Raw genomic sequence first — 25,957 nt, forward strand, 5'->3', positions numbered from 1 at the left:
AATAGTAGTCTCACTACAGGTAAGGCACTTGAGATGTGGCTAATCGTTCACCAAAAGAAGGCTCACAATCACATGTCATAAGCCAACGTAGATCGCTTGTCAATTTTGCGCCCACTACAACGACATCGTAGAGTATAACTTTTTGCTTTTTATTTTGCTAAATATAGTCTTGCCGACGAAGCGAAGTGAAGTCTCAAGGGATACTTGGACATATGACACGTGTATCCCCAAAGAAAAGAGAAGGTATAGCGGCAAGATCAAATGAAAATGAAAAGGGGCATCCAACGCCACGCTCATCTAATACTTTGGCCAACAACAAAATGGTATCAACGCCATGTTTCCATCCATATCCTAATTTCTAACGTATATTTTTTTCCATTTGTTTCCGGTGTTTTGGCGTTTCTCCCATGTAATCGATAAAAAATGGTTTGGTTTCGTTAAAAAGATAAAGGAGGGAATAAAAATAAATAAGAGAAGAAGAAGAAAAATTCAGATACGTCAAGTCGTTAAAAAGTCCCCGTCTATGGCCCAATCATATTTCCCTGCGCAGCCATTCAGGCGCAGGAGGTACCATGTCCATGTCACCGTGGGCATGTTTGCTGAGATCCAGCTCAGATCCGTACGTCCTCAATGACCTGGAATCAAAGCCGTCGTCCCTGTTCAGGTTTGGAGGCGCAATCGGCAGGCTGTCACTTCGGAGGCGGTTGAGGGATATGTTGCTTGACTGGCGGGAAAGGACTCGTCCCGCATCTGGCGCTGCCATGACGATGGTGCCAGGCGTCGCAAAAGGATGCGGGTCGGGTGAGTCAGATCGGAAGAGAGGATGGATATGGGCCTCGCTGCTGTTTGCGCCCGGCAGATCACGAAGCTCCCGTCTGATAGAGACGGGGCTGTAGCTTCGGCTTCGGCGACGGGTTTGAATACGGGGCGGCTCAAGTTCGACAAAGGACTGCGGCGATGGACTCCGGCTAGCCACGGGGCTGGCAGGAATGGTTTCCAGTCCGCGGGGCTTGCTTTGCGTGGGTGTTGAAATTTCCATGACGGCCTCTCGGTTGTGTACGTCTACTGTTGATGTATCCCAGGAATCAAAAGCGTCGTCGCCCATGGTGCTTCGGTTGGCAGTCGAGTCCATCGACATGGAGCGGCTCCCCTCCTTTGAGGAGCGCATCTTGGATTTGCTCGAAACGGAGCGAATCGAGTGGGACACATAAGTCACGGACGATGCGACAGTCTCAGCCATTGACTTGCAGTCGGCCGAGTTGGAGCGGCTTCGATTACCCTGAGACTCCAGCTGTGCAGTGTGATTCGTCTCCTCTGTAATGGGCATTGTCTGGCTGTATCTGATGGTCTTGAGGTTAACCTTGCGCGATCGGCCATTCTCCACGTCTTTGCTGCCGTCCGAGTTGGAAAAGAACTGATGAATAGTATATACGATTTGAAAAGCAATTGCCAGTGCGAATGTGATGGAGGATCCGACAAGGAGGTGTTGGTTGTCTGCTCCATCGACCTGGGCCAAGTATACCAGAGCGACGATTGAGGTCACAGTCGCAATGACACAAGCCGAGATCTTGAGGCCATAGAGCATGTTTCGTAGCGGTTTGGATCGCCCCGGCAATGCAGGCAGAATATCAGTCGCAACAAGCCATGCTAGAAGGGCCAGAATTGCGGCTTCAAAGGCCGCAGCGACACTTGATGTTATTCTGCCCGGTGACGACTGAGGAACGCTTACACTGATGGCAATCTGAGTGCACAGCGTGGCCGTCGTGGCGATGAAGGTGAGCGCTCCCAGCGCAATTGCAACGAGTCGAGGCATTGTTGACCAGAAATGAGCGTTGCTGGCCCAAGAGGGGGAGTCGGAGGAAGAAAAGACTGTTGTTTGGAAGAATTCCGGTGGTATGAGAGCGAGGCCTGAAATACAGAGGGTTGCGCCAAGCGGGTAACCGATTGGCTATTCAGAGAGTGACAATGCAGGCGCACAGATCGTCAACCGCCAAGCTCGAAAAGAAGGATAAAAATAAAAAGAGGCAGTAAAGCCCAACGATGCCAATGGACAAGAGCCAACAAGAAAAAGAAAAAAAAGTCCTTGAGGTGTTGGTGGCGATCGATGTGAAGCTGCAGGCTCGTTTTCTCTAGTGCGCTTCTTTAGATCCGGCAGATGGTGGGAATCCGGGGCTTGTGATTTTTTGTGATAAGTGATAGCTGAGACAGGCGACGGCAAACAAAGGTTGGCAGAAAGCCAGGCAGTGCTCTCATCGATTCGATTTGATTGAGCAAAGGAAAAGGAGCGTTACAGTGGCTTTGGAGCAGGCATTCCGGACGGGGAGGTCAAAAAGAGAGAAGCACCACAGGAGGGTGGATTAGCCTGGAGAAGTGAGAAACAAGAAGAAAAAGAGGGAAGGGGAAAAAAGGAACAAAACCGGTCCCAGGATGAGGGGGAACAGCTACACTAAAAGCTTGTAGAATCTCATCCTCTCGGGGAATACGCGTTCGGGGCCCTGGGCATAAGAGGGCCTTACTAAAAAAGACTTGCGCGGAAGGGCATCCGGGCGTGCGTCAAGCAGGTACACCGTGGTATTGGTGAGATTTTTTTCTCTCTCTTCTTCTTCTCTCTTTTTCTGCAGAGGTGGATGCAGGGACAGGGGACGGGACATCTTGGGAAGGGCAACCTTGCATCGTGACAGGGGTGTGTCAAACTTTGGCTCTCAGCCCAGCCGGAGGGGGCCCATGTTGTTTTGGCCGTTTTACATAAACAAGAGGAGAATAGATGGCGGAGCAGCCGGGAAGTGAATTTTCTGCTTGGGCCAGAGGACAAACGGAGCTGCTTCCCTTTCGTTTGCTTCATGTTGTCCTTTTTTTTTATTACACGTTATTCTTTTTGGGCCATGTTGGAGCTTGTAAGCGGCGGGTTATGAGCTGCTTTGGGCACTGAGCTGCTTAGAGCCAAAGCATATTATATTGACGGTTCCAATAGATGGAAAACATGCTTTCCGCCGTTGCTTATAGAGCGTCAGCCGTTACGGACTGAGATGGTTGCATGGGATACAGCAAACGCAACGAGCTACATCTTCAAAGGGCCATGTCCCAACAGGGAGTCAAAGTTAAACTTGATCGCATGAGCCCTCTTATCCACAACCTCTTTCAAGTGGTACTGGGTACCTATCCATCAATTATGACAACATCAGGGTCCTTTGATACACTTGAAAGTAAATAGCAAGGGATTGAGTCAACAAACAGCAAAAAAAAAAAAAAAAAAAAAGGCGAGCAAGTGGGAGAATGCAAAGGGTACAGCAGAAGCCATGTGTTTGAGGTCCAGGGGGTACGCAGCCACTGTGCGCATGTCCAAGTAGCCGCTCTGCCGTGCGCAGTGCAAAGGTACCTGCGCGCAAAGTACCCAAGAGGTCCACGGCCCTGGGACACTGGCTGCGTCCCATTTTAGCAACCCGACGCCACGGAAACTCCTGGCATGTAACGAGGGCCGAGGGGAGACGGGGATCCATAAGCCTATCGGAGCGCACACGATGACAGGTCCAGGTACAGGCCCAGGTACAGGTCTAGGTACAGGTACAGGTACGACGGCAGCAGCGCCGAAGAGTACGAGATTCCGAGGTCTTGCTCCATAATTTGCACACAGTTTTCGCTTTGCCGGGCTCCTCTTATATTCCCACTTGGCTCTTCGCCCGGCTGCTTCTTCTTTTCTCTCCTAGGGCTTGGTTGATTCCAAGAGAAATCCCTGTTAGTTCCTCGCGTAAAAGCTTTTTTTCCCTTCCCTTTGAGCTGGGCAATCGTTGCTGTCGTACTGTATTGCATCTGGGAATAAATATGCCGCGGGTACCTGGATATGCAGCACTAAAGCGTACAAACTGGAAGCCCTAACCTGCATACGACGCATAATCCACCTCTTCTGGGCAGCAAGGGGACAACTTGGCAGCAGTAATAAACCAATAAAACGCCCAAGGCTCGGGCAAGTTCCCTGCATGCTCCATATACTGTCGTTCCGGTCCCGTTAATGAATCATGTAGACAGGTACTTTATCCCATGCTCGGCATCTTGCTGTACCTGTATGTATCATCAGCTCTCATCTCAGATTTTGTTCCCGTCAATGTTTTGGCTGTGGCAGCCGTTGCCGGGCTGGCCTGCCCCCTTAACAAAACAACCATGTTTTAAAAGGGCGAAGAAGAAGGAATATTCAAAGACAAAACAAAGCAACGTTCGTTTCAATATTTCGACAATTCTGATCCTACTTCATTTCCCGCAGTGTATAGTGCAGTCCGCAGACCAAGACGCGAAACAATTGTGCGCCGCCATGTAAACAAAATTGGCCGCAGCTTTTGTTCTTTCGTTCCAAGGCACGGTAGCTCCAAACTCTGCCGGCGCCTCAGTGGAGAGCTGGTTCCCCCTTTTGGCTCGCACTTTGCCCGTTTCTGCGCCTGGGCGACCGAAAGAACAATGGCTTTTGATTGGAAACCTCACGATGACGGCGAGCGCGGGCTCAGGCGCGGGTCCGGCAGTCTCACAATGGCAAATTATCTGGAGTACGGGACGGGACTCATTCCCCAGAGTGAGTGTCGTTTGGACCTCTTCGGCCACGTGTGGGAGTGGCTGCGACACGGCATGTGGTGTTGAAGAATCCATGTTTCTCGCTTCTGCAGGGCGCGGCGAGGCCCATCGGTACCTGCATTCGATACGATGCTTCTTACTCGTATGCCATACCGCTGCTCGCGTGCATGCATGCAATTTCTCTTATGCGTCTGCCTACCTACATACGAAGTACGGAGCACTGCTGCATGCATTGTATTGGTAAGCTTGAAAGGGGATCCCACAGCCAGTAATCGGTTCTTCTCATACAATGCACAGGATGGCACAAGCCATTGTTCTGCTTGCCGTGTCGGCACTTGCACATGCTTGCACATGTAGGTATTCTACTGTATAATTTTACCAGCACTTACAAAGCACAGTAGCAGCCATCGCGTGCCAGTTCAAGTTACTCTTATACGAGCAATGCTCCGTACATGCAGGAATACTACCGCTTCAGGCAAGGGGCCTATGCCACGTACCTGAGCCTACTGTACCTGAGCCTACTGTAGGACTCGTCTGCCAAGTGGAGCGGCGTAGTGGCTTGAGCCCCTTGCAGCTCAGCTTACCTGAACTCTTGACTCCGTACAGTACCAGCAGCAGCAAAGGGCGCAAACAGGGGACTGGAACTTACCGCTACCCTGGCCAGCTGAACATGCAGTGTGAGGGGACAAACTAGCTCTGTGAAGCTGCTTGCTAGAGTCGTGACGTATATGAGTACTTTATGCGTTGCCATCAGCAGTAGTACTATAGGAGAAGCTTACATGATCTAGCAGCAGCAGTAGTAGCTACCTACGCACGGTGATGGTTCCAAGGACTCGGCGTTGCTGCACATGTACATCGAGTACGTACCGCGGACGTCTATTTTAAACATGATGCATGCAGTTTGCTCTTGGCATGTGACGTACATGTATGTGAGCACGTGTGGATGCCCTCTCGTATCGAGATCGACATTCCAGTGCCATGTGTAAGTGGCTCAAACAACGAGAGGCTGCGCAAGTGCATGCAGACCGCCAAATGGCGCGGGAAGAAACGGACAGATGAAGATGTAGTTGACGGCTGCGGCTGATTTTGCCTCTAGATCTTGACAAGAAGCTTAAATCTCGATATATCTCTTCTTGGTAAATTAGGTACAGGTACATGTGCATAGAACTCTAGGGGCAGGATTGAACCAACATTGAGTGTTATGGCAGCACGGTCCAGCAGCTCGTTCACCATAAAAGCCGCGTACCTAAAAGGGTTTTGCGAGTATAATCAAACGACAAGCTACAAACAAATCGAAAAATCATCAAAAGTGTAACGCCAGCTAGTTGTAATACCCGACCTACGCATCCCGCCCATGAATTTAAACCACCCACTAAAGCTATCCCCTTCTTCTACCTGGATTCCAGAAGCTCTTCATTTTTCTATATTCAGAGTAGCCCTTTCTATTCTTGGCAGCATACCCGTATCTAAAAGAGCCCGTGCGTGGCCTTGGCGATGATATATGCAGCTTACAGCTCATTTCTGAGCACGGAGTTCTCCGCCACTCTCGCCATCTTGGATTGTCTTTTAGGCTTTCAACTAGCATCGAGATTTAGACTACCTTATACATGAAGATTCAAAAGTTGATGGATGCATTCGTCCAGTCTTATTGAAGAAGGGCATACGAAACTTGGGGTTTTACTAGCCATTTGTCGTCTTCCAAGTCAGAAGAAATACCTACCCGCACCAATTACAAAGTACAAGCTTCCAATATACATATTGTCATGCGTGGCAGAGTACAGCTCGTCTACTTCTACAAGGTGTTGGTTCAGCGGTTTGATCAGCCATGTGCAGCATGCACCAAGTCTATATGCCCTACTCTCCATGTTTCACATAGACAAATGATCGTCATTACGTACAAGTAAATTCTCGTATAGATATAACATCTGCTGTAAATGCAAATAATCTCACATATAAATGAAACTGTATGGAATTATACAGCTGGCGCTTTTTTTGCCTGGTAATCTTGAGATGCCCCTTTTTCTTTGTCCTCAGATTTTAGAGATCCAGGACCGAAAATTCGAAAGACGACAAGAAATTTGGTACAGAACTGGTTTGGCATGGAATTGTTTGCTCGCGTAAACTGACGTTTGTCGATACCACCCAAAGAGTGATTAGCCATCTGCGCCCTCCCTGCATCGTTTCAAGGTCTTCCCGTCGCTCCGTGCCATGGTCCTACCAAAGCGTCGGATCTCGCGTCGATCAGGGTGTCGCACGCCACTGTACATGGCATGCAAGTGCGCTCGAAATACAGATGCTTAGTATCTTACACGTATCTGAATACCCTTGGGGCCGGGAGAATTTGCACGGGTACTCAAAGCTTGGGTCAACGGCGCGCGCATCGTTCTCACCGCTACCCTTGAGTCTGTGGCGGTGTTGTTAGGATTTGCATTGTTAGTATTCTGTGGGCGGGTCCGCCAATTTTGACCACTCCTTGGCCCATCGTAAGGATTCTTCTTTTGATGCCTTGTCGTCTCCAGAATCTGCAGCCTTCTCAAGGGCAATTTCCGACAGTAAGCTGAACATGTCGCCCCTCCCATTGGACGCGGCAGTGAACAGGTGCCTTTCTGCAGCATCCTTGTCGCTTACGCGAAGCAATTTGCCAAGCTCGACGTCCGCCTCAACGAAGCCGATGCCGGATAGTGACTCGAATAATGCTCGAGCCTCTTCATGCTGGTTCGTTTTGACCAATGATTTGCCCACGCATAGTTGGCAGCTATGCTTCCATTCAAAGTCCGGGGTCCCTACCTGCAGCGCCCGTCGCAACGCTCTGATTGCAGCTTCGTAGTTCCCCTGCTCGTACTGAAGTTCGCCTTCCACAGTAAGAGCATCAGCGTCTCTTGCTGTTGAGACGAGTTGCTTGAATCGTGCTTCGACCTTTCGGAGCTGGGGGACGCGTCCGTAGGCACCCGATCGCACAAGATGCCTTGCAAGCGACAATATAGAGGGCCGATAGCCAGCGTCTGAGGCTGCTGTCCAAAGCGCGGTTGAGAATGCGTCTGCGCTCCGGGGACCACGAACTTGTCGCATGATGCAAGCTGCGTCGTGGATTACCTCAACGGAGAAGCCATCTTCTTCGACATGAGTTAGCATTCAATGGCACAGAGGAGATGTATTGGAAAATAATCTGATACATACTGCCAGTCAATGCCACGGACCATGGATCTGAACCCCGACTAATTGCGTCGTGGAATTTTCTGACGCAATCATAATACTCAGCAGGGGAGGCTCGTTTAAAGGCCTCTCCGCTTCTCTCGATGACGGCAGTGAAAGATGACATGGGGATCTCGGATAAGCTGAACACTTCGAGGGGTGACGGACCGACTCTCTTCATCTTTGGTACCGCATAATGCCGGACTTGTCTATGACTGCCAACTGTCGAAGCTTGCGGCCTGATGGAATGCGTTGCGGGGGTGATTCTTAATGACCGCGCTGAAGCTATTAGGGGCCGAATGGCCTTGCAATAGCCGCAAGTAGACATGATACCGGAAAATAGGATGAAAATGGAAGCGTATCTCTTGTGAAGCGGCTATCCGGTGAGTCGCATGAAGAAAGCAGGAATAGCCAGTTGGAGTGAGCGCTTCACCGCTCAGTGAGCGTCACAAAAGCTAGAGACTTCAATGGATAGAAAACTGTAGAATGTATAAAAATCCGTATCTCGTTGGCTCGTAAGTTTCACAAGTGTATTATCTTGGTTGGATGTTCATGAAATAGTGACTGGATGATTTGGTTGAGACGGAAGTTGAAAGGCTGCTCTTGGACGTATCCAATTCGTTTAAGCGGCTGGCTAATCAGGCGCGCTAGCAGTTGGTGGCTATCTCGCCCAAAGGCCCCACCGAAATTTTTTTGAATCTCGAACCTCGAGCAAATCGCAAATCGACTACACCAAGTGAGAAGAAGCAAACGAAAAGGCCTAACCGGGAAAAAAAAACATAACGAGCTATCTGAAGAGAAAAGAATCTTCTTATTCCAATTAATAATCAAAATTTGGAGAAATTGTGGTGATTCGCCAAGCAATTCGCGGTATACGACGTGTCAAAGTAGACGCCAAACTCGAGAGAAATTTTCACAGCGCCGGATCTCATCGCCAACATGCCCGTTCAAACTAGGAGAAGAGCGGCTATGCAAGATACGCCTGTAAAAGGGGGTGCGAGTGTCACAAAGAAGTCAAGTGCGAAATCAAGCCCCGCGCAGAAGCTGCCAGTGAGAGAGAAGGAAGAGGAAGGAGCGTCTACACCAACCAAGGGCACTCTCAAAGTTTTTGACGACGAGGATGAAGATGAAGCAAATGCTCCTCTTGGGTCATCATTAAATCCAGCTGCCGAAACAGCGGAGGCAGTTGAGGGCCAGGAAGAGGAGGAGGAGGTGGATAGCGATGATGAAGCTCCCGAAGCTGTGTCTACGACCAAGGTGGCTGAAGAGATCAAGAAATCCGCACAAGTTGCTCAACAGGCAGCCAAAGAGTATGTTCTCCTGTTACCAATCACCAATTTTTAGGTTACTGTTTTGGCTAACTCTCCTACCAGACAAGCTGCTACACAGAAGCGCAAGCGTCAACTGCGCGATGAGCTCCTCAAGAAACAAGCCGAGGAGCGAAAGAAGGCTGATGAGGCCAAGGAAGAGGTGTCCGCCACCAAGTCACAAAGCAGAAAGTCTGAAGCCAGCAGCGGAAGGAAGCGAGTGCAGAAGTCTGACATCCCAGCCGTTCTCCCCGCCGAGTTCCTGGAAGATTCTTCAAGCGAAGATGAGGATGAAGATGCTGCCGATGCTGCTTCAGGGCCAAAGAGACGAAAGGTTTCCGGAGTCGAAAAGAGGCTTACACGCCTAGATGCCGGGCCCAAGGATGAAGTGGTGAACTCTACAGTGTACCGAGTTGCCAAGAAGACGGACGAACGAATGGCGCCAAAACTCAAGAAGCATACCAGGTCTTCCAAGGATTTGCTCTTGAAGCGAAACCGGCCTGCTGCTAAATCTGGAACCGGATTTTTCAAGAAATGAGGTTTCGAGGTGGTGCTTTTTGTTAGCTGCATGTGGTGATACCCAGAACATCACAACGTTCATAATTAATCAGCTCTTCTCATATACGCGGGACATTTGTCTAGCAGCACACTACCACGTGTCGGCACATTCTGCGTTGCTGAGGCTCTAGCCTGTTGTTGGGGGTGTTCAGATCCAGAGCGTCGCTTCCGTGGACAGATGAAAGCTGGCGTGTACCATTGGATAATCCCAAAGCTCTTCTGTCGAGCATAGACATATTTATTAACGGCATAAAAAAATTGGTATCAAACTGGGTATGTGGGAGTTTTATTCTAGGCGGATCTACAGCATTTGATGTCAAGGACAGAAAGACAACAACGAGGTGAATAGGAATCATCTAAAAAGTACTCGAGTAGCTGATACATTCTACGAAAGCTCTTGAATGAATAGAATTATAATTTACATCATTTTGTTTCAAATGAAAGTCTCTTCCTCCCCACCTCTCTCTGAGATAACCGTGTTTATTATCTGTTACTTCGTACATCTCCGAATAACCAAATGACCTAACCGTGAAGCAAAAAAGCATGTTTCAGCGAGATGGCCATATTACACTGGAGCTCGCAGCTAAGGAGTCTTTTCTATTTGAATTGCCTCATGTTCTCATTCAGCTAGATATAAACCGTTTCGTGTCCATGTAAATGTTCAACTTGGGTCACCACAAAACGTATTGCGCAACAACATCCATCAGCTACTTGTTCTACTATACTTGCTCTACAACATTGTACACTTTTTTTCCACAGCGACCTCTACCATCTCGCACTAAGACGATGTATCAATTGAACGGAGCGGACACCAGCAACCGCCATGGATGTAAGTGAGCGACGAACACAAATCCAACCCAAAACCAAGCCATGAGACAATCGTTGGAAGACATGGTCAAGATCTTCGAAAGTGAGTCTGAACAATTCACCCATTTCCAGCAAGTGCTAGCAAGCGAAGCAATTAGACGCAGACTGTGATTAGTGTCTAAACAGGATGAGAAAGATGGCAGTACCTTATTCTTGGCCAAAGCGCATGTAAACCCAAGAGCAATCATTAAGTGATACCATACAGTACGAGTCTTATTGTTCATTTTTACATGCCATGCGATTTTCTACAAAGTAGTATCCCACAGTGAGAAAACAACCTATAATTGTGTGTTTTTTTATGTTTCCTTTTTATTGTTTTCCCCTTGATGCGTTTCTTTTTGTGGCGCGGCACTATCACATATAAGAAGAAGAAAAACCTCCTTAATATATCCGGAACAGAGAAAAAAAGGAAACAAAAGAACCCCCCCCCCCCTTTTTCCCATCCTACCTATATTCCATTACCAAAAAAGGAGCATAAAGAGAGAGAAAGAAAAGAAGAAACAGAAAAATTGGAAACGTCACGTCACATCACATCATTTCCTAAATCCTTCTCACTTTTTTGTCTTTCTTTCTTTCTTTCTTTTTTTTTCATCTCCCCAAGCAAGGGTTGCAGTCACAGATCCTTTCCAAAAGTCGCACAGCAGACGCTTGTGATGTAACATGCACACCGTGTGTGCTATTCAATGCGTGATAAAAGTACACCGCTAGATTCATACACAAACAACACCCATGTGATACGTGGGTGTCTAATGGTGCGAAGTAGTTGAAGCACTTTCTAATTGCTTTTTACGCTCAAACGTCACATCCCATTCTTTCCGCTTAATACCTGGATAGCAGGGAAACAGGTGCCTCAAAAGCGTGGGTTTGCAAGTACTACGCATGATACCGAAACGTGAAAGAAACATTTCTCCTAGAGTGTGAAACGCGATGACTTCACTTCTGGTGATGGCTTACTGTCTACTATTTCGTATCCACAAATGTAGTCCCATACTCTCATCCAGTGCGTCTGATAATACAATGTTCCCTAAAGGGGTCAAAATAGCGACAAAGCCTACGGAAGAGACCCGGAAGGATTGTCATCCCGTCACGGGGGGCCAATCCAGTAAGCCTAATTGCTCCTTCTCAGCATCCAAGAGATTTACTTCATCACATGCCAGGCCTAGGATCCTTGTGCAATGCAAAGCCAACGCGCATTTTCAGACCGTTCGAGAACTCAGCATAGCACTGACTTCTGCGAATCCTTTTCATTCATCATATATCAGCTAGGCTGTGTATGTTACCATGTATATCGTAGGAGAATGAATTTTCGTTACTATCGGTGGCTTACTCCCAACTTTGGAACGCCAATGCTCGTCCAATAGGAGCATTTGTTACTGTCCGGCATGTTTTGCAAGTAAAGCATGGTATACCCCGCCGTAAATGTATGGCCAGGAACCATCAGCCTAGGATACCAGTAGGGTACGTACGAGGATCATCCCAACTCGAGTTAGGCCATGCTTGAGACTTTAGGCCAATCGAAGAAGGTCGGCCATTATCCTACTTGCACATTCACAGCAGCTGGACAGAGCATTCTCATATTGGCGCTCTTGGCGGCAACAAGTGTACTTTCTGGTCGTTTGCGGTACCTTGGCGGCAGTCGACGCTCTCGTCTGAAGATAAGTTGACCTGAATAGTCGGAAACTTCCGCCATAGGTGTCATCGCAGCATAGCCCATTCTCAGCATATACGGAGTACTACATCAAGCAATAATGCTGTAACCTCTCCTAGGTTAGCTGGCGCCACATCTGGGTAGTACAAGCGACGGAACAGCTTGAAAGATACTGTTAGCCCAGGCGATCTTGCCTGAGAATCTTCCACTTGCAGATAGAGAGCTTTTTAGCACGTTCCCGTTTCGATAGTAGTGGCTGTCGATTGAGCAACCTGAAGCAAAGGGGCCTTCTTTTTGCCCGTAGATGGCTAGCTGTCTGCAAGAATACTTGAACTATTGGGTGGTAGTCAATCGACGCCATATTTGTATACGTCTAATCGAGAGCAGTAGATCAAAGGCATCCCTTTGACTTTAGCTCTTCAGGCACCCAACTCCTTTCAGTCTACCTCAGCTTGTGGACAGTTGTAGAGTCTGGTGGCTTGAAGACATTGGAGCCGGGCGGGACGCCAAACGGGTGTGGCGTTACTTGAAGCCAGTTGGAGATTCTTGAAGTCGGCCAGACGGATCAGTCCGTGCCTGTTTTACTCTTCTTCCCCCGCTGGCCGTGTTCGAATTAGGGGGGGGGGGGGACTAGTAAAAGAGCTGCGAAGATAGCGCTCATCCGCTTGCTGAAAGAATGATTGGTTTCTGTCACGGCGAGTCATGCTCGGGATTAATGACACATCACTCTACTGCCATGAGATGAAGTGGGGGATATCAAGTTTGATAGACAATCTAGTGTCTCTTCGCCGTGATACCCAGTATACATCCTGCCCACGGCAGTCAAGAGAGCCCACCGGACCGATATGCCGTCGGCCGTTGGAGGCGTTGAAGCCGATGTCACGGTAGAATTATCGCCGCTTGGGTCCGACGTGCAGATTTGCGTTGGAGGCATACTGTATATAGGGACGTATTACCAGGCCACCATCGTAGGGTAGTCTTCCAAATAAACAGGCCCTTTAGCGTAGTAGGCCCACAACCCCAGTTCAATAACCCATATCGCATTTGATTAGTGTTTTACATAGAAAAAATAACAGCTCTAATACCTTATAAGTATACCTTAACTATAAAAAAATATATAGTACTTATAGCTTTAAATTTAATATTTAAATAAAAGTCTAGTCTTAAGTTGTTCTTATAGAAATTTGATTCCCTTATTTATAGCTATTTTTATATAAAACAGCCAGAGTTAGTGTTTAGGGGCAAGAACACCACAGGGCCCGCCTTTTTAGAAGACTATTACTCTACGATGGTGGCCTGGTAACACGTCCCTGTATATAGATGTATATCGCTGCCTAAACTCCGGCTGCTGGGGAGCTTTATAAGCGCGCCTAGCGCTGCCTTTCGACGTATGCTTCTTGTCCAAGAGCGCGGCGATGTAGTCTAGAACATGCAAGTCGTCTGTCGCTTCGCAAGCGCTGCTACCCTAGAATAGGCGAACCTGGGTATGATTCGTAGTACAAGTAGTAGCAGAGTCCCGATGCCATTTGGGAGTTGGGAGAGCAAGGATCATGACTCCGCAGAAGTTGTGCGCACGAAAGTGGGCAAGTTTGTGTTTAGGTACTAGGGCTAGCACTGCGCTAAGAACTGGGACCAAAATACACTAGCCCTTTCCAAGGTATCGTAGCATCTGGGAAGCCACAGCACCAAATCTCTGGATCCCACTGGCTCGATCTTACCTGTACTGTATGTGAGTAACTAGCACCACAAGCAGGAGTTTGCCCGAAGGCTGGGATCGGAAGGATTGGGGTAAACAACATGTATCCCGTTTTCTGGCTAAAAGCGAATGGCTGGTCGCTTGTGTGCTCCCGCGCGTCTGTGTGTCTGCGCTTGGCGATACTATTAACAAGCAACTACGCCAGTGCTCTGTGGTACAGAAGTGAGACTATCAGGGTAGAATGCTGTTCACCTGAAAGGTAAGCTCCCGTTTATTGCCACCTCCAGGTCAATTGGCAGCTGGAGGATCATGGCAGAGGGTTCGCACCGCGGGCCGTCTCTGTGGCTGCTCCGCAACGGTGAATACAGAATCTGGAAAGGCGGTTGTCTCCAGGGCTATTTTATGAGCAAAGACGAGTTGCCCGCTTCTCTTTGTGCTCTCATAGGCCGACAAGACTGGCCATATCCACCGTTCGCCACGCGAGGCTAAGATGGTTGGCTTGAGACGCAAGTTTGAAGCTACCAGCACTAATTCACATGCCGGAAGCCATTCCGTGAGGCTTCGGGCGAGCCCATGCAGACGACAAGTAGGTAAGCGTAGGATCATTTCTTCAGCCATTGTGGTCTCGCCATACGCGAAGAATATTTGGTAGACAGAGAGCATAGACCTTGGACAGTGCGGCACATGGTCATACGGCTGAGATGCTTTCCTTTACGCGGCACAAGGCGGCCCGGGGCTCTGTGAGGTGCATCCAACGAACGCTTCCAAACAAACTTGCCTGGGACTCTTCCGGCGGCATTCTATTGGTGCTTGCATCATAATGCTCTTCCTCCATCGTCTTACGGAAAGTGACTACGGAGCCCACCGACCAGGATGGGTACCAATTCACTTACAGTAGTTGATTTTGCGCAGCATTATCAGAGCCCCCATAATGGCGCACGTTGCAACGAGGAACCTACTCCATACTCGTGCATGTTTAGACAAAGTGCCTGGGACGTACGTGGTAGTAGTAGGTATTCAAGTCACCTTGGGTTTTGGCGCCTCTTGAACTCTGTTTTGAAAGTCCGAGTAGGTCAAGCCTTGTAAGTGAGCATACCCAACGCACGGATCCTATGTTCATCCTGTATCTGGTCGTTGCTATTCCAATTAGGCGTCTGGAAATTAAAGCTTTAATGATGGGCGAGGCCAAGTGCTGCACGGCGGCACAGGGCAAGTATACTTGGAAATGATTAACACCAGACGTGCATGAAATTAGCGTTGATGGCGGACGAAGAGACTAGCACCAGCAGAAGATTAGCGTCAAGCCGGGCATGCCCTGATTAAATGTGCATTTTACTTGTAGATGGAATTGGAACAAACGGCGCTCTCCCCACCACCATGCAGACCATGTCCGGTTCGGGATACGATGACAGGGGCTCGCATGAATGTTCAGGTAGGGATTTCCAGCGGCGGAGGACAAGCCAGGCACCCGGCGGCCAAGGCGAGCAGCATGGCCATGCGACGTCTGGGTCAGAGTCTTGGTCAGAGTCCAAGGATGGGATGCTAGGTCTTTTGCATTCGTCGTCGTCGCATCGGCTAGTCTCCGTCATGCAAAGCCGGCAATCAGGCCATTCTGGCCATTCAGGCCATCCATCCGTCCATCCGTCCATCCATCCATCCCAATCGGCGGCCTTTGCGATTCGGCGACTGCGTGACGATATTGTTAGCATGTCTGTGCCTTTACTAGTCTGTGCTCGTGCCCACCTGAGTGCTTGCAGTGCGGAATCGGATGCCTGTGCTCTATGCTTGGACCTATTCCTGCTCTGGCTATCGGCCACGATTCCACAGTCACCTTGCACGATACGGCATCTGACAGTTTTCTCCCCCCGTTGCTGTCGTGTGGAGGCACAAGTACCTACAGGTACGTTTAATCTCGCTCGGACCGTGCAGGCCCGGGATCTGCAGCAACCCGGGCTCTGCAATAGTAGTAGCATGCAGGTATGTGCTACCTACTACCACTGAAAGGGTCTATGGGGCCCTCTCAGCACGGGCTGGCATTGAAGAAATAAGAGATTAAAAAAAAGAAAAGAAGAGAAGAGAGAAAGAGGCGAAGGGCATTCGTATATGTGTCCGATTAGATGCATGTTGGTGGTGAAGCGGGCGGGTGCATGCTGCCAATAAAACTCCGTCATTGTCAATTGTCGACGGTCAACCAACAGAATACGGCGGTACCTGGCGGCTACTTGTGCAGGCCATCAACGCTACCAAGGTTCCTGGGCCATGGCCGTTTCTGGACGAGCCGCTGGGCTGGGAGTGCAGCTGCAGCTCAGCATCACCACTTGGCCGCTGATATCACACTGCACCAAGCGCAGTAGGTCATCCGTGCAAGTTCTCCCTGCATGCGTGTACTGTACAGCAGGTAGCTTTGGCATAGTCGTGGTAGGCCATTGTGACCAGGTCTGTAACGCAGGAACCAGCATCAGCTGCAGCCAGTGCAGCGGATAACTGGGTACCCAGGCTAGGAACGCTAGAAGGCAAATTGTCAAGCCCCCCCTTTTCCCTGGTACCTGATGGCTCGCCAGATATGTAGCTGCAAAGTACCGTTTTCCAGGGCAGGCCTCAATCTCTTTTTCCTCGGATCTTCTTCACTTTTCCTTCTTTCTCTTCTGCGACCTGGCTCCCTCCTCACCGCAACCCTCACTCTTTTCTCTCCTTCTTTTTCCCGCCGCGCTCGTCCATTCCTTCAGCCCGTCAGCGGCGCTGCCTCCAGAGACCGGTAGCTCGAGCTCTGCCTCGTCTCACCCCGTGCTATAATCGCCAGCGTCCCGATCTAGGCACCACTATCGTCTGGGTGGCTTGCAGCCATCAAGCATCATGCGCGCGCGGTCCCCGCTCTCTCCAGTCTAACAGCCAGCCATTGTCGAACCAGGAGCTAGAAGCGCATCTGCTTTTTTCCTTTTCCAATCCCACGTCCCATCACTGCTGCTAGTAGTGCTGCTACTGCTACTGCTACTGCGACTGCGACTACGACTACGACTTTACTACTTTACTCTTTACCTGACGGAGCGCCTCTCGTTTTGTTTTCCTCGTTTCCTCATCCTGCGTTGCGTCTGCCGCGCCTGCTCGGCATACACGCTCGTCTCTTCCCCACCTCCGGTGTTTGTCGTTCCTTCAGGATTTCTCGTCTTCTCTTACATTTTGCCTTTCGCCGCGGCGCTCTTGAAACGCCACGCCCAACCTTACGTCGATCCAAAAAGCCCACTAGTCAAATGCTCAGTAACTTGCCACATTCTCTACGCACCGATTAAGATTAAAGAGGCACTTGCTGAAACACGCAAGAGCAGTCGGGCAAAAGCAGACAAGCGCAGCTCTTAGACTTCGATTATTGATTCTAGTCGGTGACCCACCCCAGTGGCTCTCCAATGTTCAGCCGAAAACACAAGAACCAGCCCTTCGACGGTCTGCGGAGGAAGAACTCAGACCTGTCACACGCGCTGGGAGACCTGGGCATCATCGCCAGTCCGCGGTCAACAAGATCGGTCAGCTCTCGGTTTAGGCCTGGGAGCAGTGCAACGACGGATGCTCCGTTCCATCTTGAGGGTACGCTTCTCATCTCTCACGCCGGCTTCATATACGCCGCCCCCTTACATAGTATATGCGCCGCGATTCGTCCCCTTGGCCCCCCTCTTTGTCTCTCCCCTTGCCTCCACTTGACGATGGCTGCTTATGCCATATCATATATTGGGGAAAAAAAGTCACTAACTGTAAAACCCCATCCAGGCCAATCTTTCAACAATTCTTCAGCAACACGCAGCACCGTCTCTCTCCAACGAGGGCGGTCTGCAAGCAACGCCACCACCAGCACCGCTACATCTAGAAGAGTAGGGGGCATCGACAACAACGTCATGTCTAGCAACGCGGACCGAAGCCGTATGCGGCGGGATAGGACATTCGTTGGAAGCGAATGTGCGGTTTGCGAGGAGCCACTGGAGCACACGCTGCGTGGCGAGCGTATCCTGCAATTCTCTTGCTCCCACGTCTCCCACGAAGCCTGCTTCTACGAGTTCATCCGTGAAATGGAGGCACAATATTGCCCAGCCTGTGATGCTCCGCTGCATCTTGACTCCAGCCGAGGCGGCAATGTCCTGGACATCAGTTCGTCATCTAGACGCACAGAATCGCAGAATCATGCCGCTAATTCAAATGTAGACAAAATCAGCAACATGGTTCGTACTGCCGGCACTGAGCCAAGGGCTGAGACTGTCACTCCGGCGCCAACCTGGGACAACCCGGCAGCGAGACCGCCCAGTGTTGATAGCGCCCAGAGGCGGCCGATAGTCTCCAGCTCGAGTATTGGAAAGGGAAGTCATCGCGATGGTAGAGACGCCGCCTCGGATCGCCATGGGTCTACAAGGCATACTCGCAACGACAGCACTGGTATGGCTTCATCCAATGGCTACCCAGAAACAGCCCAGAGCGGCTCTCAATGGCGCCACGAATATGATGTCCAGACAATGGAAACGACGCCCAGCAGCCCCCGCCCAGCAACGAGAAATCCTATTCCGCCCCCGGTTGTTACCATTCGCTCCGAATTTCCCACCATCAACAGATCTCGCCAACAGCAGACGCTCACGTGCCTTGTTACGGTTGAAGTTCCGGACAACAATTGGCGGCCAGACCCTGAGGATATTGGCTCCCCGGTGCAATCGCAAGTGGGTGTCAACTCGGGTATTACCGAAACTGCTCCTCCTCGCGCTGTGTCGCCCTCTCCGACACCGACACCAAACACCACACGCTTCTATCCTTATGAGTCCGCCGATGTTTTGGAGGAAATGACGGAGAATCTACGCAACCGTGTTGATAACTGGCATGGCCTAGAGTTCGACCGATTCGGACAATTGAGGCTCTGCGGCACGCTACGAGTAGGCAAAGACAAGGTGTCCTGGCAAGAATTGGAATGCTACCTCTTCTCTGAGATGCTCATTTGCGTCAAGGAAAAGAAGCTCCCTCCCCAGTGGGACGACCATGGTGCTCAACGAAAGCCAGCAACCCGCTGCACACTAAAGGGATCCATCTTGATCAAGAAACACCTCAACGATGTGACGGAGACTGGAGCCATCGATGAGAATATTCTAACTTTGAATCTATCCGTGGCCGAACTGCCCCAGTTCCATCTTAGATTTGACAACCGAAACCAACTCAAATTGTGGAACCAAGCTTTGCTGGACTTGCACGCCGTCGATTTCCCTCCTTCCCTTCGAAGTCCTGATGTGGACCGCGGCGAGATGTCTGAAACGGATGAGGACGGAGACTGGGGCCGGGCCGGCCAGCAGCGTGTTTCCTCCATCGCCTCTTCGTGGGGCCACAAGTCCGTCACGACAGCTCAAACAGAGTATACCAACGTACCGACCAAGGCTGCTCGCCTTCCCAGCACTGTTCACGTCCCGATCGATGTTGTTGTAGTTGTCCCTATTTCTTCGTCGATGCAAGGTGTTAAGATCAACCTCGTCCGTGACGCTCTCAGATTCATGGTAAGCACACTCGGCGAAAGGGACCGTATGGGCCTTGTTACATTTGGCTCTGGCGGTGGCGGCGTGCCTCTTGTCGGCATGACCACCAAAGCATGGCATGGCTGGTCCAATGTGTTGTCCGCGATCAAGCCCGTTGGGCAGAAGAGTCACCGCGCCGACGTGGTTGAGGGCGCTAATGTCGCCATGGATCTTCTAATGCAGCGCAAACACAACAACCCGATTGCCACTATTCTGCTCATCAGCGATGCGTCGACCTCTGACGCTGATTCTGTCGACTTTGTCGTTTCCAGAGCAGAAGCCGCAAAGTAAGTTGATTCATAACCCCTATTATCAAAGCAGACTATCCTGACCAGAAAAACTTTATAGGATCACCATTCATTCTTTTGGCTTGGGCATGACCCACAAGCCTGACACCATGATCGAGCTCTCGACTAGGACTAAAGCATCTTATACCTATGTTAAGGACTGGATGATGCTGCGAGAGTGCTTGGCTGGTTGTTTGGGTAGCATGCAGACCCTGTCCCACCAGAATGTCAAGCTCAAGCTCAAGCTCCCAGAGGGGTCACCAGCCAAATTTCACAAGATCAGTGGCGCTCTGCAAATCACCAAGCGAGCAACGGGGCGGGATGCTGAGGCATCCCTTGGCGACCTTCGGTTCGGCGATAAGCGCGATATTTTGGTGCAGCTCGTCATCCTCCCCGATACGTCTTCTCAGGAGCAGCTTCCTCCAGATCCTTGGGACAACATCGTCTCAGGGTTGGAGGCCCTGGGCGGTCCAATGGATAGCGATACTGAGAGGACTCTTTCGGTGGAAGAAGTTCCACTTATCCAAGCTGATCTCACCTGGGGCGATATCTTGAGAGACGGCACCACTGCTCCAATGCCCCGACCGTCTCTGTTGGCCATCACTATGCTGCCACCGACCCATAGCCAGAAGAGCCGATGGCAGAATGCGCCACCCATTCCTCCCCACCCCAGCGTGGTTCAGAGGCGAATGGAATTGCTCACCTCAGACATGCTCACGCGTGCACTGACGCTCGTCAGCCGAGGCCAACACGACCGTGCCCATACGCTCTTGAACGAGACCCGCTCCATCCTCAAGGGCCTTGGCAAGGGTGGCCTGCCTCCTGTGCCGCCTCCAAGCAAATCGCTACCCTCGACACCGCACCCGGGCCTCGATGGGTCGCCGGCATCCGGAACGCCAGATCGGAAACGCAGCCCATCGCCAACTTCGGCAACGTCATCCTCTGGGAATGGAATGACCGCTACACAGCTTGGCCCTCCTCCCCAGCTTGGACGGTCTCGATCCGCAGACGGACTGGCACTTGGCGTTGGCATCGATGCGACAACAGTCAGTGCCCTTGATGCTGAGCTGGAGAGCAGCCTGGAATGGATCAACCATCCTGCTGTATTCGGTCGCGATAGCCGCAAAGCAGTCCTTCAAGCTATTGGCGTCATAAGCTCACAGCGCGCTTTTACCAACCGCAGCCCTATCGAGAGTCTGTGGGCGGGCCGTATCAGCGGTATCAAGCGCCTTGCAGAGCGCAGCCGAGAATGGCGGGAAGAGGGAGGCGGCGAGGGCGGAATCACAGAAGAAGCATGATTCAATCAACTATCTCTGGTCATAAACGAATGGCAATCTCGTACGTTTCGTTTATCAGCATGGCCATGGCGTTTGGGGTACATTTTTTTTTCCTGCCTTTGTTTCTCCTTTCATAAGCTCTACGACGACCTCATGGATTCTTTTTTGCTCCCTGAAGTCTCATTCGGAGTTTCCCTTTGAAAATTTCGATGTGTTCATGACATTTCCTTGCACAAGATATCGTATTTATCGACTTACTTGGTGGTATCACCATGAAGGACTGGGAATCTATGACGCTCCAATTCATCTCCGCAAAAGTATACCCTCTCAAGACATGCCTCTCTCTCTCTCTCTCTCTCTCTCTCTCTCTCTCTCTCTCTCTCTCTCTCTCTCTCTCTCTCTCTCTCTCTCTCTCTCTGCTTTTCGTAACGAGAGATGCTGATTTCGTGCTTGTTCTTTGCTATTTTTTTTTTTTTTTTTATCTACATTTCCCCTTTTCTCTGCCCTCCTTTTATTCCCTTGTCTCAGCTCAGCTTTGCCATGCCAGATGATGGCGCTTATGATTTGCCAGTCATCACACTGAGTGATGTTCTTTGGGGGAGAAAAAAGAATTGTGTGCATTGCTTATCATATGAAGCAAGTGGATTTAGATTTGTGTGTTTTATTATCTTTCTTCTTCTTTTTTCTTCTCTTATTTGGAACGATTTGGATGGAATAATGGGGGAGGGTATAAAGTCTTCGGGAACACTTGGCGGATAGCAAGTTGTGCATTACAAACACGCCTTATGTATAAAATATCTTTTTTCTATTTGCATGGTATCACGAGAGAACACCGGGATGGATGGAGGATGGATCCTATTTACAGAATTTAGATATTTTGAGCGTTTGCACGCCGAACGTATATCTGATCAATTCGTTTTGCAATCAAACTAGATTGACTATTCATTTGTTTTTGTCGAACTTGATGTGCTTCTTTATCTATTTGGATGACTGACTGTATTTCATAGCTGCTCTACTTGTCAAAGAATGCTTTAAACGGGGAGGACGAACGAGTAGGCGGGAAAGGGGTAAACAGTTCGCTTTCTCTCTTCTTCACCACCCCCCCCCCCCCCCCCCCTCTCTTTATCAGACGTCTGTAAGTGAAGAAGAGGTATCAATCAATTCTGATATCCTGCAAGGATAATTCTAGCCGTTTTATTCTAAAGGTATATACATGCGAAGCAAATCTAGGCTTTTACTCCTTCTTCTCGACCGGGTTGGCAAGGGCATCCAGAATCTCCTTGTAAGACTGGACAATCTCCTCGCTGTGCTTCTCTTCCCACTCCTTATTGGAAGCGTCTCCCAGCTTTCCCTCGCCCACAGCGCCAAAGGTATCGGGGCCAAGGCCTCCAGCAAAGGCAAGTTGAGGCCTGGTGGCCGAGACGCGAAGGCCCATGCCCTCAAGCGACTGTTTGATCTGCTCAGAGGCCATCTTGCCGCCCTGGATGCCGTAGGTGACAATGGCGGCGGGCTTGCCGTCCCACTCGTTCTTGAGGTAGTCGATGGCGTTCTTTGTGCTGCCCGCGACGCCGTAGTTGTACTCGGGGGCGATGAGGACGTAGGCGTCGTGGGAGGCGATCTCGGCGGACCACTTCTTGGAGTGGTCGTGGACAAAGGAGCCCCGCGCGGGGACGTTTGCGGGCACGACGGGCTCGTCAAAGACGGGCAGCTTGAAGGTGTCGACGTCGACGATGGAGAAGGTTGATGAGGCGGCGGAGGGGGAGGCTTTGAGGATGTTGTGGACGAGGGTGGCGACGTGAGGGCCGACGCGGGGGGTGCGGGTGCTGGTGATGATGATGGCGATTTTGGAGGCCATTTTTGAAGGATTTGTTGTTGTTGTTTTTATTTTTTTATTAGAGATGAGATTGTTTTTGATTGGTATTGTGCTATTTGTTCTTTTTGGTTCTGAGGGGATGGGCAGTTGTGATATATACATGTGCGAATAGGGGGGGCTGTCACTTATACAACATGACGGCAAATGCATTTACATGGATCGTCTTTGATGATGTACAAGTTTTTTCTTTGCCCATGGACACGCATTTCCATGGATCTTGTCAAATCTTTGGCTATTCAAACCATAATTCCGTCATTTTCTACAGATAAAGCCATCATCTTTGGTCGTTTGTGAAAAAAACAAAACTCCGCAAGCTGGATGCGGCTCCTTAATTTTGTGGATGAGAGCGCTTCGCTGGAAGATTTGCAAGCCAGGCCGAGATAGGAAATACGCAATACGAATCATGCTCAAATGTAAATATTTACATTTGAATAAAAATAAAAAGGAAACGCAAAAAAAAGAAAGGATTCAAAACCAGACTGAACTGTCGTCTAAGCTAAAAGAGCAGGTATGGAAAGAGAAGGGGGAAAAAAGGATCCTGGCGTTGTTGCTTCTGATTCGCTCGAGCAAAAAAGTGCCCACTTTTCAAAACAAACGTTCAGAAGCGCGCGGGATGAATGCCAAAAAAAAAAGAGACGAGGCGAAAGACAGCTGTAGGAAATGGAAATCCTCCTTGGCTAACAACTGCCAGGGGGGCGTTGAATCAGTGCGGCGCTGTGTGCTCTGATTGGTGGTTTTTTGTTATAGAGGCCTGGTTAATTCCGCGTATCCGCGCGGGTTTTTGGCTTTAGTCTAGACGCCAGATCCATAACTGCCTGCAAACATTGTCCGCATCACGGCGGAGTTACACGCAAGGTTTGAGCAACACTGATATCAAGTGAACTTATCAGCCACCAGATGGACACGACAAGTCTGCGCATTATGGCTAGCGTTGCTGAGATTCTCCTTCACGCCGGCAGTGCCTCGCCGAGATCAGATTAATTTCTATTTTTGTTTCTTGTTGTCCATTGTATCATATTACACATAGCCTGCCTCAAAATGATCCGGGATTATCTATGCTTTTATATGCCCCTCCGCCACCTTTCATTTTATACCCTTTGACAAACTCCAACTCCTTTAGTCCTCATCCCAGTTCTGTAAGAGGTGTTAGTATTGTTGTAGCTTTTCAAGGGACTCAAAGTATCATGGAAGGGAGGTCAAAAACTTACAGGGTTGGGGCCAGGAGGCTTTGGTCCGCCAGCCTGTCTCGCCACGATAATCTGGTCGACTGACAGGACGGTGCGGGCAGCCTCAGTAGCGAGTCTGATGGCCCAGTCCTTGGAGGCTAACAGGTCGACAATGCCCTGCTTGGTGGCGTTGAGCACTCCGTTGCCCTCTTCGTTATCCACATCGACACCAGCATCGCCGCTCTCGCTCTTGTGGTGGGCAGCGTACAGCGTGCTGAGAACCTCCGTAGCATCAAGACCACAGCTCTCGGCCAGGGTGCGGGGAATGACCTCAAAGGCCTCACCATACTTCTTGATGGCATACTGGCTCAGACCTGGTGTCTTCTCGCCTTGTGCCTGTATCCTTGCGCTCAGCTGAATCTCCGTGGCTCCCGCTCCGGGAACCAGTCTGTTGTCCTTGCTGATGGCCTTGACAACGTTGACACCATCGTCGACAGCTCGCTCAATGTCGTCAAGGTGGTTCTGGGTAGCGCCACGGAGGACTATGGTAGCAGTGCGGGTGACTTCGTCTTCTTGTCTAAATACTGTAACGCGGTCACCACCAATCTCGATCGTCTCGACAACATCGATGCTGCCCATCTCGTCGGGCATGGGCGCGCCCAGCCGAGCAAGGGGTGTGGCGCCGACGACACGGCAGACTCGTCGCAGCTCAAACTTGCTGAGGATTCGGATGCAGAGAATTCCGTAGCGGTTCAGGTAGTGCATGGCCAGGTCGCCGACTCGGTCGCCGCACACGACGACTCGCAGGCCGGAGTCGTGAAGCTCCTTGATTGCGGTTTCCAGCTGTGCCTCCTCGCCCTTGGTGAAGTCCATCATCTCCTTTGCGTTGTGTAACAGCACGGTGCCCTTGGTCTCTGTCTGGCTTGTGTCAATGGGGCAGGTGAAGACGCCGACCTTGGCCCGGCTGGCCTTCTTGACCGACCCATCGGGCTCCTTGGGGAAGACCATGCCCTTGACGACCCTGCTCTGATCCAAGCTGCCACCCATAATCTTGACGACTCGGATGTTGTCGACGTTGAAGTTGGCGGGGTTCTTGGGTAGGACGGCCAACACAGCCTCGGCTACCAGGCCTGATAGGAAGTCTTCGTTTCCGCTTTGCTTGCTGGCAATGACAGTCCGCAGAGCCTTGCTCAGCTCAGCGTGGTCTTGGATGTTCTCTATCTTGTCCACTGAAAGCTCATTCAGAGCCTCCAAGGCAATCTTCTGGGCCTTCTCGTAGCCGATGACAATGTCGGAGGTCTTGAGACCCATGCGTAGCAGATCCTCTGCCTTCTTCAGCAGCTCGCCGGCCAGCACAATGACCAGGTTGGTGGCATCGCCCATCTCGGCCTCCTGCTGCTGAGAAGCCATGACGAGGAGCTTGGCGGCGGGGTGCACGACGTCGAGCTCGCGGAGGATGGTGGCGGCGTCGGAGGTGAGGATCATCTTCTGCAGGTGGTTGATGACGATCTTGTTGCGGCCGTAGGGGCCCAGCGACGTCTGGACGGTCGAGGCAATGGTTCGGCAGGCATCGATATTCCGGAGAACGGCGCCATCTTCTGAGTCGTAGCTACAGGGCACGCGGATTGTCTTGTCAGCCAGAGTCCCGACTTTCATCAGGCTTCAACGGACGGTGATGGTGATGGCGATGGCGATGGCGGGGTTGGCACTTACTTGTTGTAGCCCTGCTTGAAGAGGCCCGCGTTGGGCGCGTTGGGGATGTTGAGAGACATGATGGGCAAAATGTGGCCGAATCAGAGGATTTTGCCAGAGTTGTTTCGTGCACCCGCCCAGTCACGCAAGTTATGGGGAGTTGGCGATGTTCCCTTTGGACAGCTCCTTGGGAAAATCTTGGGGGTAGTTTGCTGGTAGCCTGGGGGGCAGTTTTTGTGGTGCTTAGCCAATCATGGCCGCTTAGGAAAGGTTGTTGTTCCGCTGCGCTGCCCCTCCATGCGAGTCGAA

At 50.6% G+C, this 25,957-nt stretch overlaps 6 protein-coding genes across 6 annotated transcripts; 2 read left to right on the forward strand and 4 right to left on the reverse strand.

The window, feature by feature from the left end:
- Positions 1-129: 129 nt before the first annotated feature.
- On the reverse strand, positions 130-2,737 carry TrAtP1_000675 (uncharacterized protein). Its single transcript, XM_014090686.2, has one exon. The coding sequence runs from the start codon at positions 1,811-1,813 to the stop codon at positions 533-535; it is 1,281 nt and encodes a 426-aa protein (XP_013946161.1). The 5' UTR covers positions 1,814-2,737; the 3' UTR covers positions 130-532.
- A 3,574-nt stretch (positions 2,738-6,311) lies between these two features.
- On the reverse strand, positions 6,312-8,333 carry TrAtP1_000676 (uncharacterized protein). Its single transcript, XM_014090688.2, has 2 exons — positions 7,735-8,333; positions 6,312-7,670 (listed from the first exon to the last, which is right to left on the reverse strand). The coding sequence occupies exons 1-2, from the start codon at positions 8,075-8,077 to the stop codon at positions 6,991-6,993; spliced, it is 1,023 nt and encodes a 340-aa protein (XP_013946163.2). The 5' UTR covers positions 8,078-8,333; the 3' UTR covers positions 6,312-6,990.
- A 355-nt stretch (positions 8,334-8,688) lies between these two features.
- On the forward strand, positions 8,689-9,594 carry TrAtP1_000677 (uncharacterized protein; the record flags this gene model as incomplete). The annotated part of the gene is made up of 2 exons (XM_014090689.2): positions 8,689-9,059; positions 9,123-9,594. The coding sequence occupies 2 exons, from the start codon at positions 8,689-8,691 to the stop codon at positions 9,592-9,594; spliced, it is 843 nt and encodes a 280-aa protein (XP_013946164.2).
- A 6,853-nt stretch (positions 9,595-16,447) lies between these two features.
- Positions 16,448-21,335, forward strand: TrAtP1_000678 (uncharacterized protein). The gene is made up of 4 exons (XM_014090562.3): positions 16,448-17,404; positions 17,585-17,959; positions 18,014-19,640; positions 19,702-21,335. The coding sequence occupies exons 1-4, from the start codon at positions 17,227-17,229 to the stop codon at positions 20,936-20,938; spliced, it is 3,417 nt and encodes a 1,138-aa protein (XP_013946037.2). The 5' UTR covers positions 16,448-17,226; the 3' UTR covers positions 20,939-21,335.
- An 816-nt stretch (positions 21,336-22,151) lies between these two features.
- Positions 22,152-22,940, reverse strand: TrAtP1_000679 (uncharacterized protein; the record flags this gene model as incomplete). Its single annotated transcript, XM_014090598.2, has 1 exon — positions 22,152-22,940. The coding sequence occupies one exon, from the start codon at positions 22,938-22,940 to the stop codon at positions 22,152-22,154; it is 789 nt and encodes a 262-aa protein (XP_013946073.2).
- Positions 22,941-23,700: 760 nt separating this feature from the next.
- TrAtP1_013318 (uncharacterized protein) lies at positions 23,701-25,922 on the reverse strand. The gene is made up of 3 exons (XM_014090690.2): positions 25,670-25,922; positions 23,999-25,565; positions 23,701-23,924 (listed from the first exon to the last, which is right to left on the reverse strand). The coding sequence occupies exons 1-3, from the start codon at positions 25,726-25,728 to the stop codon at positions 23,907-23,909; spliced, it is 1,644 nt and encodes a 547-aa protein (XP_013946165.1). The 5' UTR covers positions 25,729-25,922; the 3' UTR covers positions 23,701-23,906.
- Between the last annotated feature and the right edge of the window lie 35 nt (positions 25,923-25,957).

Source organism: Trichoderma atroviride, chromosome 1 (genome assembly GCF_020647795.1).
Source record: "Trichoderma atroviride chromosome 1, complete sequence".
Classification (NCBI taxonomy): domain Eukaryota; kingdom Fungi; phylum Ascomycota; class Sordariomycetes; order Hypocreales; family Hypocreaceae; genus Trichoderma; species Trichoderma atroviride.

Coding starts and splice junctions, on each gene's coding strand:
- TrAtP1_000676 (XM_014090688.2), bottom strand. CDS start 8,077: ATGTCTACTTGCGGCTATTGCAAGGCCATTCGGCCCCTAATAGCTTCA. Junction 7,671..7,734: donor GTCCGTGGCATTGACTGGCA/GTATGTATCAGA, acceptor CTCATGTCGAAG/AAGATGGCTTCTCCGTTGAG.
- TrAtP1_013318 (XM_014090690.2), bottom strand. CDS start 25,728: ATGTCTCTCAACATCCCCAACGCGCCCAACGCGGGCCTCTTCAAGCAG. Junction 25,566..25,669: donor TTCAAGCAGGGCTACAACAA/GTAAGTGCCAAC, acceptor CGTGCCCTGTAG/CTACGACTCAGAAGATGGCG.
- TrAtP1_000678 (XM_014090562.3), top strand. CDS start 17,227: ATGTTCAGCCGAAAACACAAGAACCAGCCCTTCGACGGTCTGCGGAGG. Junction 17,405..17,584: donor TGCTCCGTTCCATCTTGAGG/GTACGCTTCTCA, acceptor AACCCCATCCAG/GCCAATCTTTCAACAATTCT. Junction 19,641..19,701: donor TCCAGAGCAGAAGCCGCAAA/GTAAGTTGATTC, acceptor AAAACTTTATAG/GATCACCATTCATTCTTTTG.
- TrAtP1_000675 (XM_014090686.2), bottom strand. CDS start 1,813: ATGCCTCGACTCGTTGCAATTGCGCTGGGAGCGCTCACCTTCATCGCC.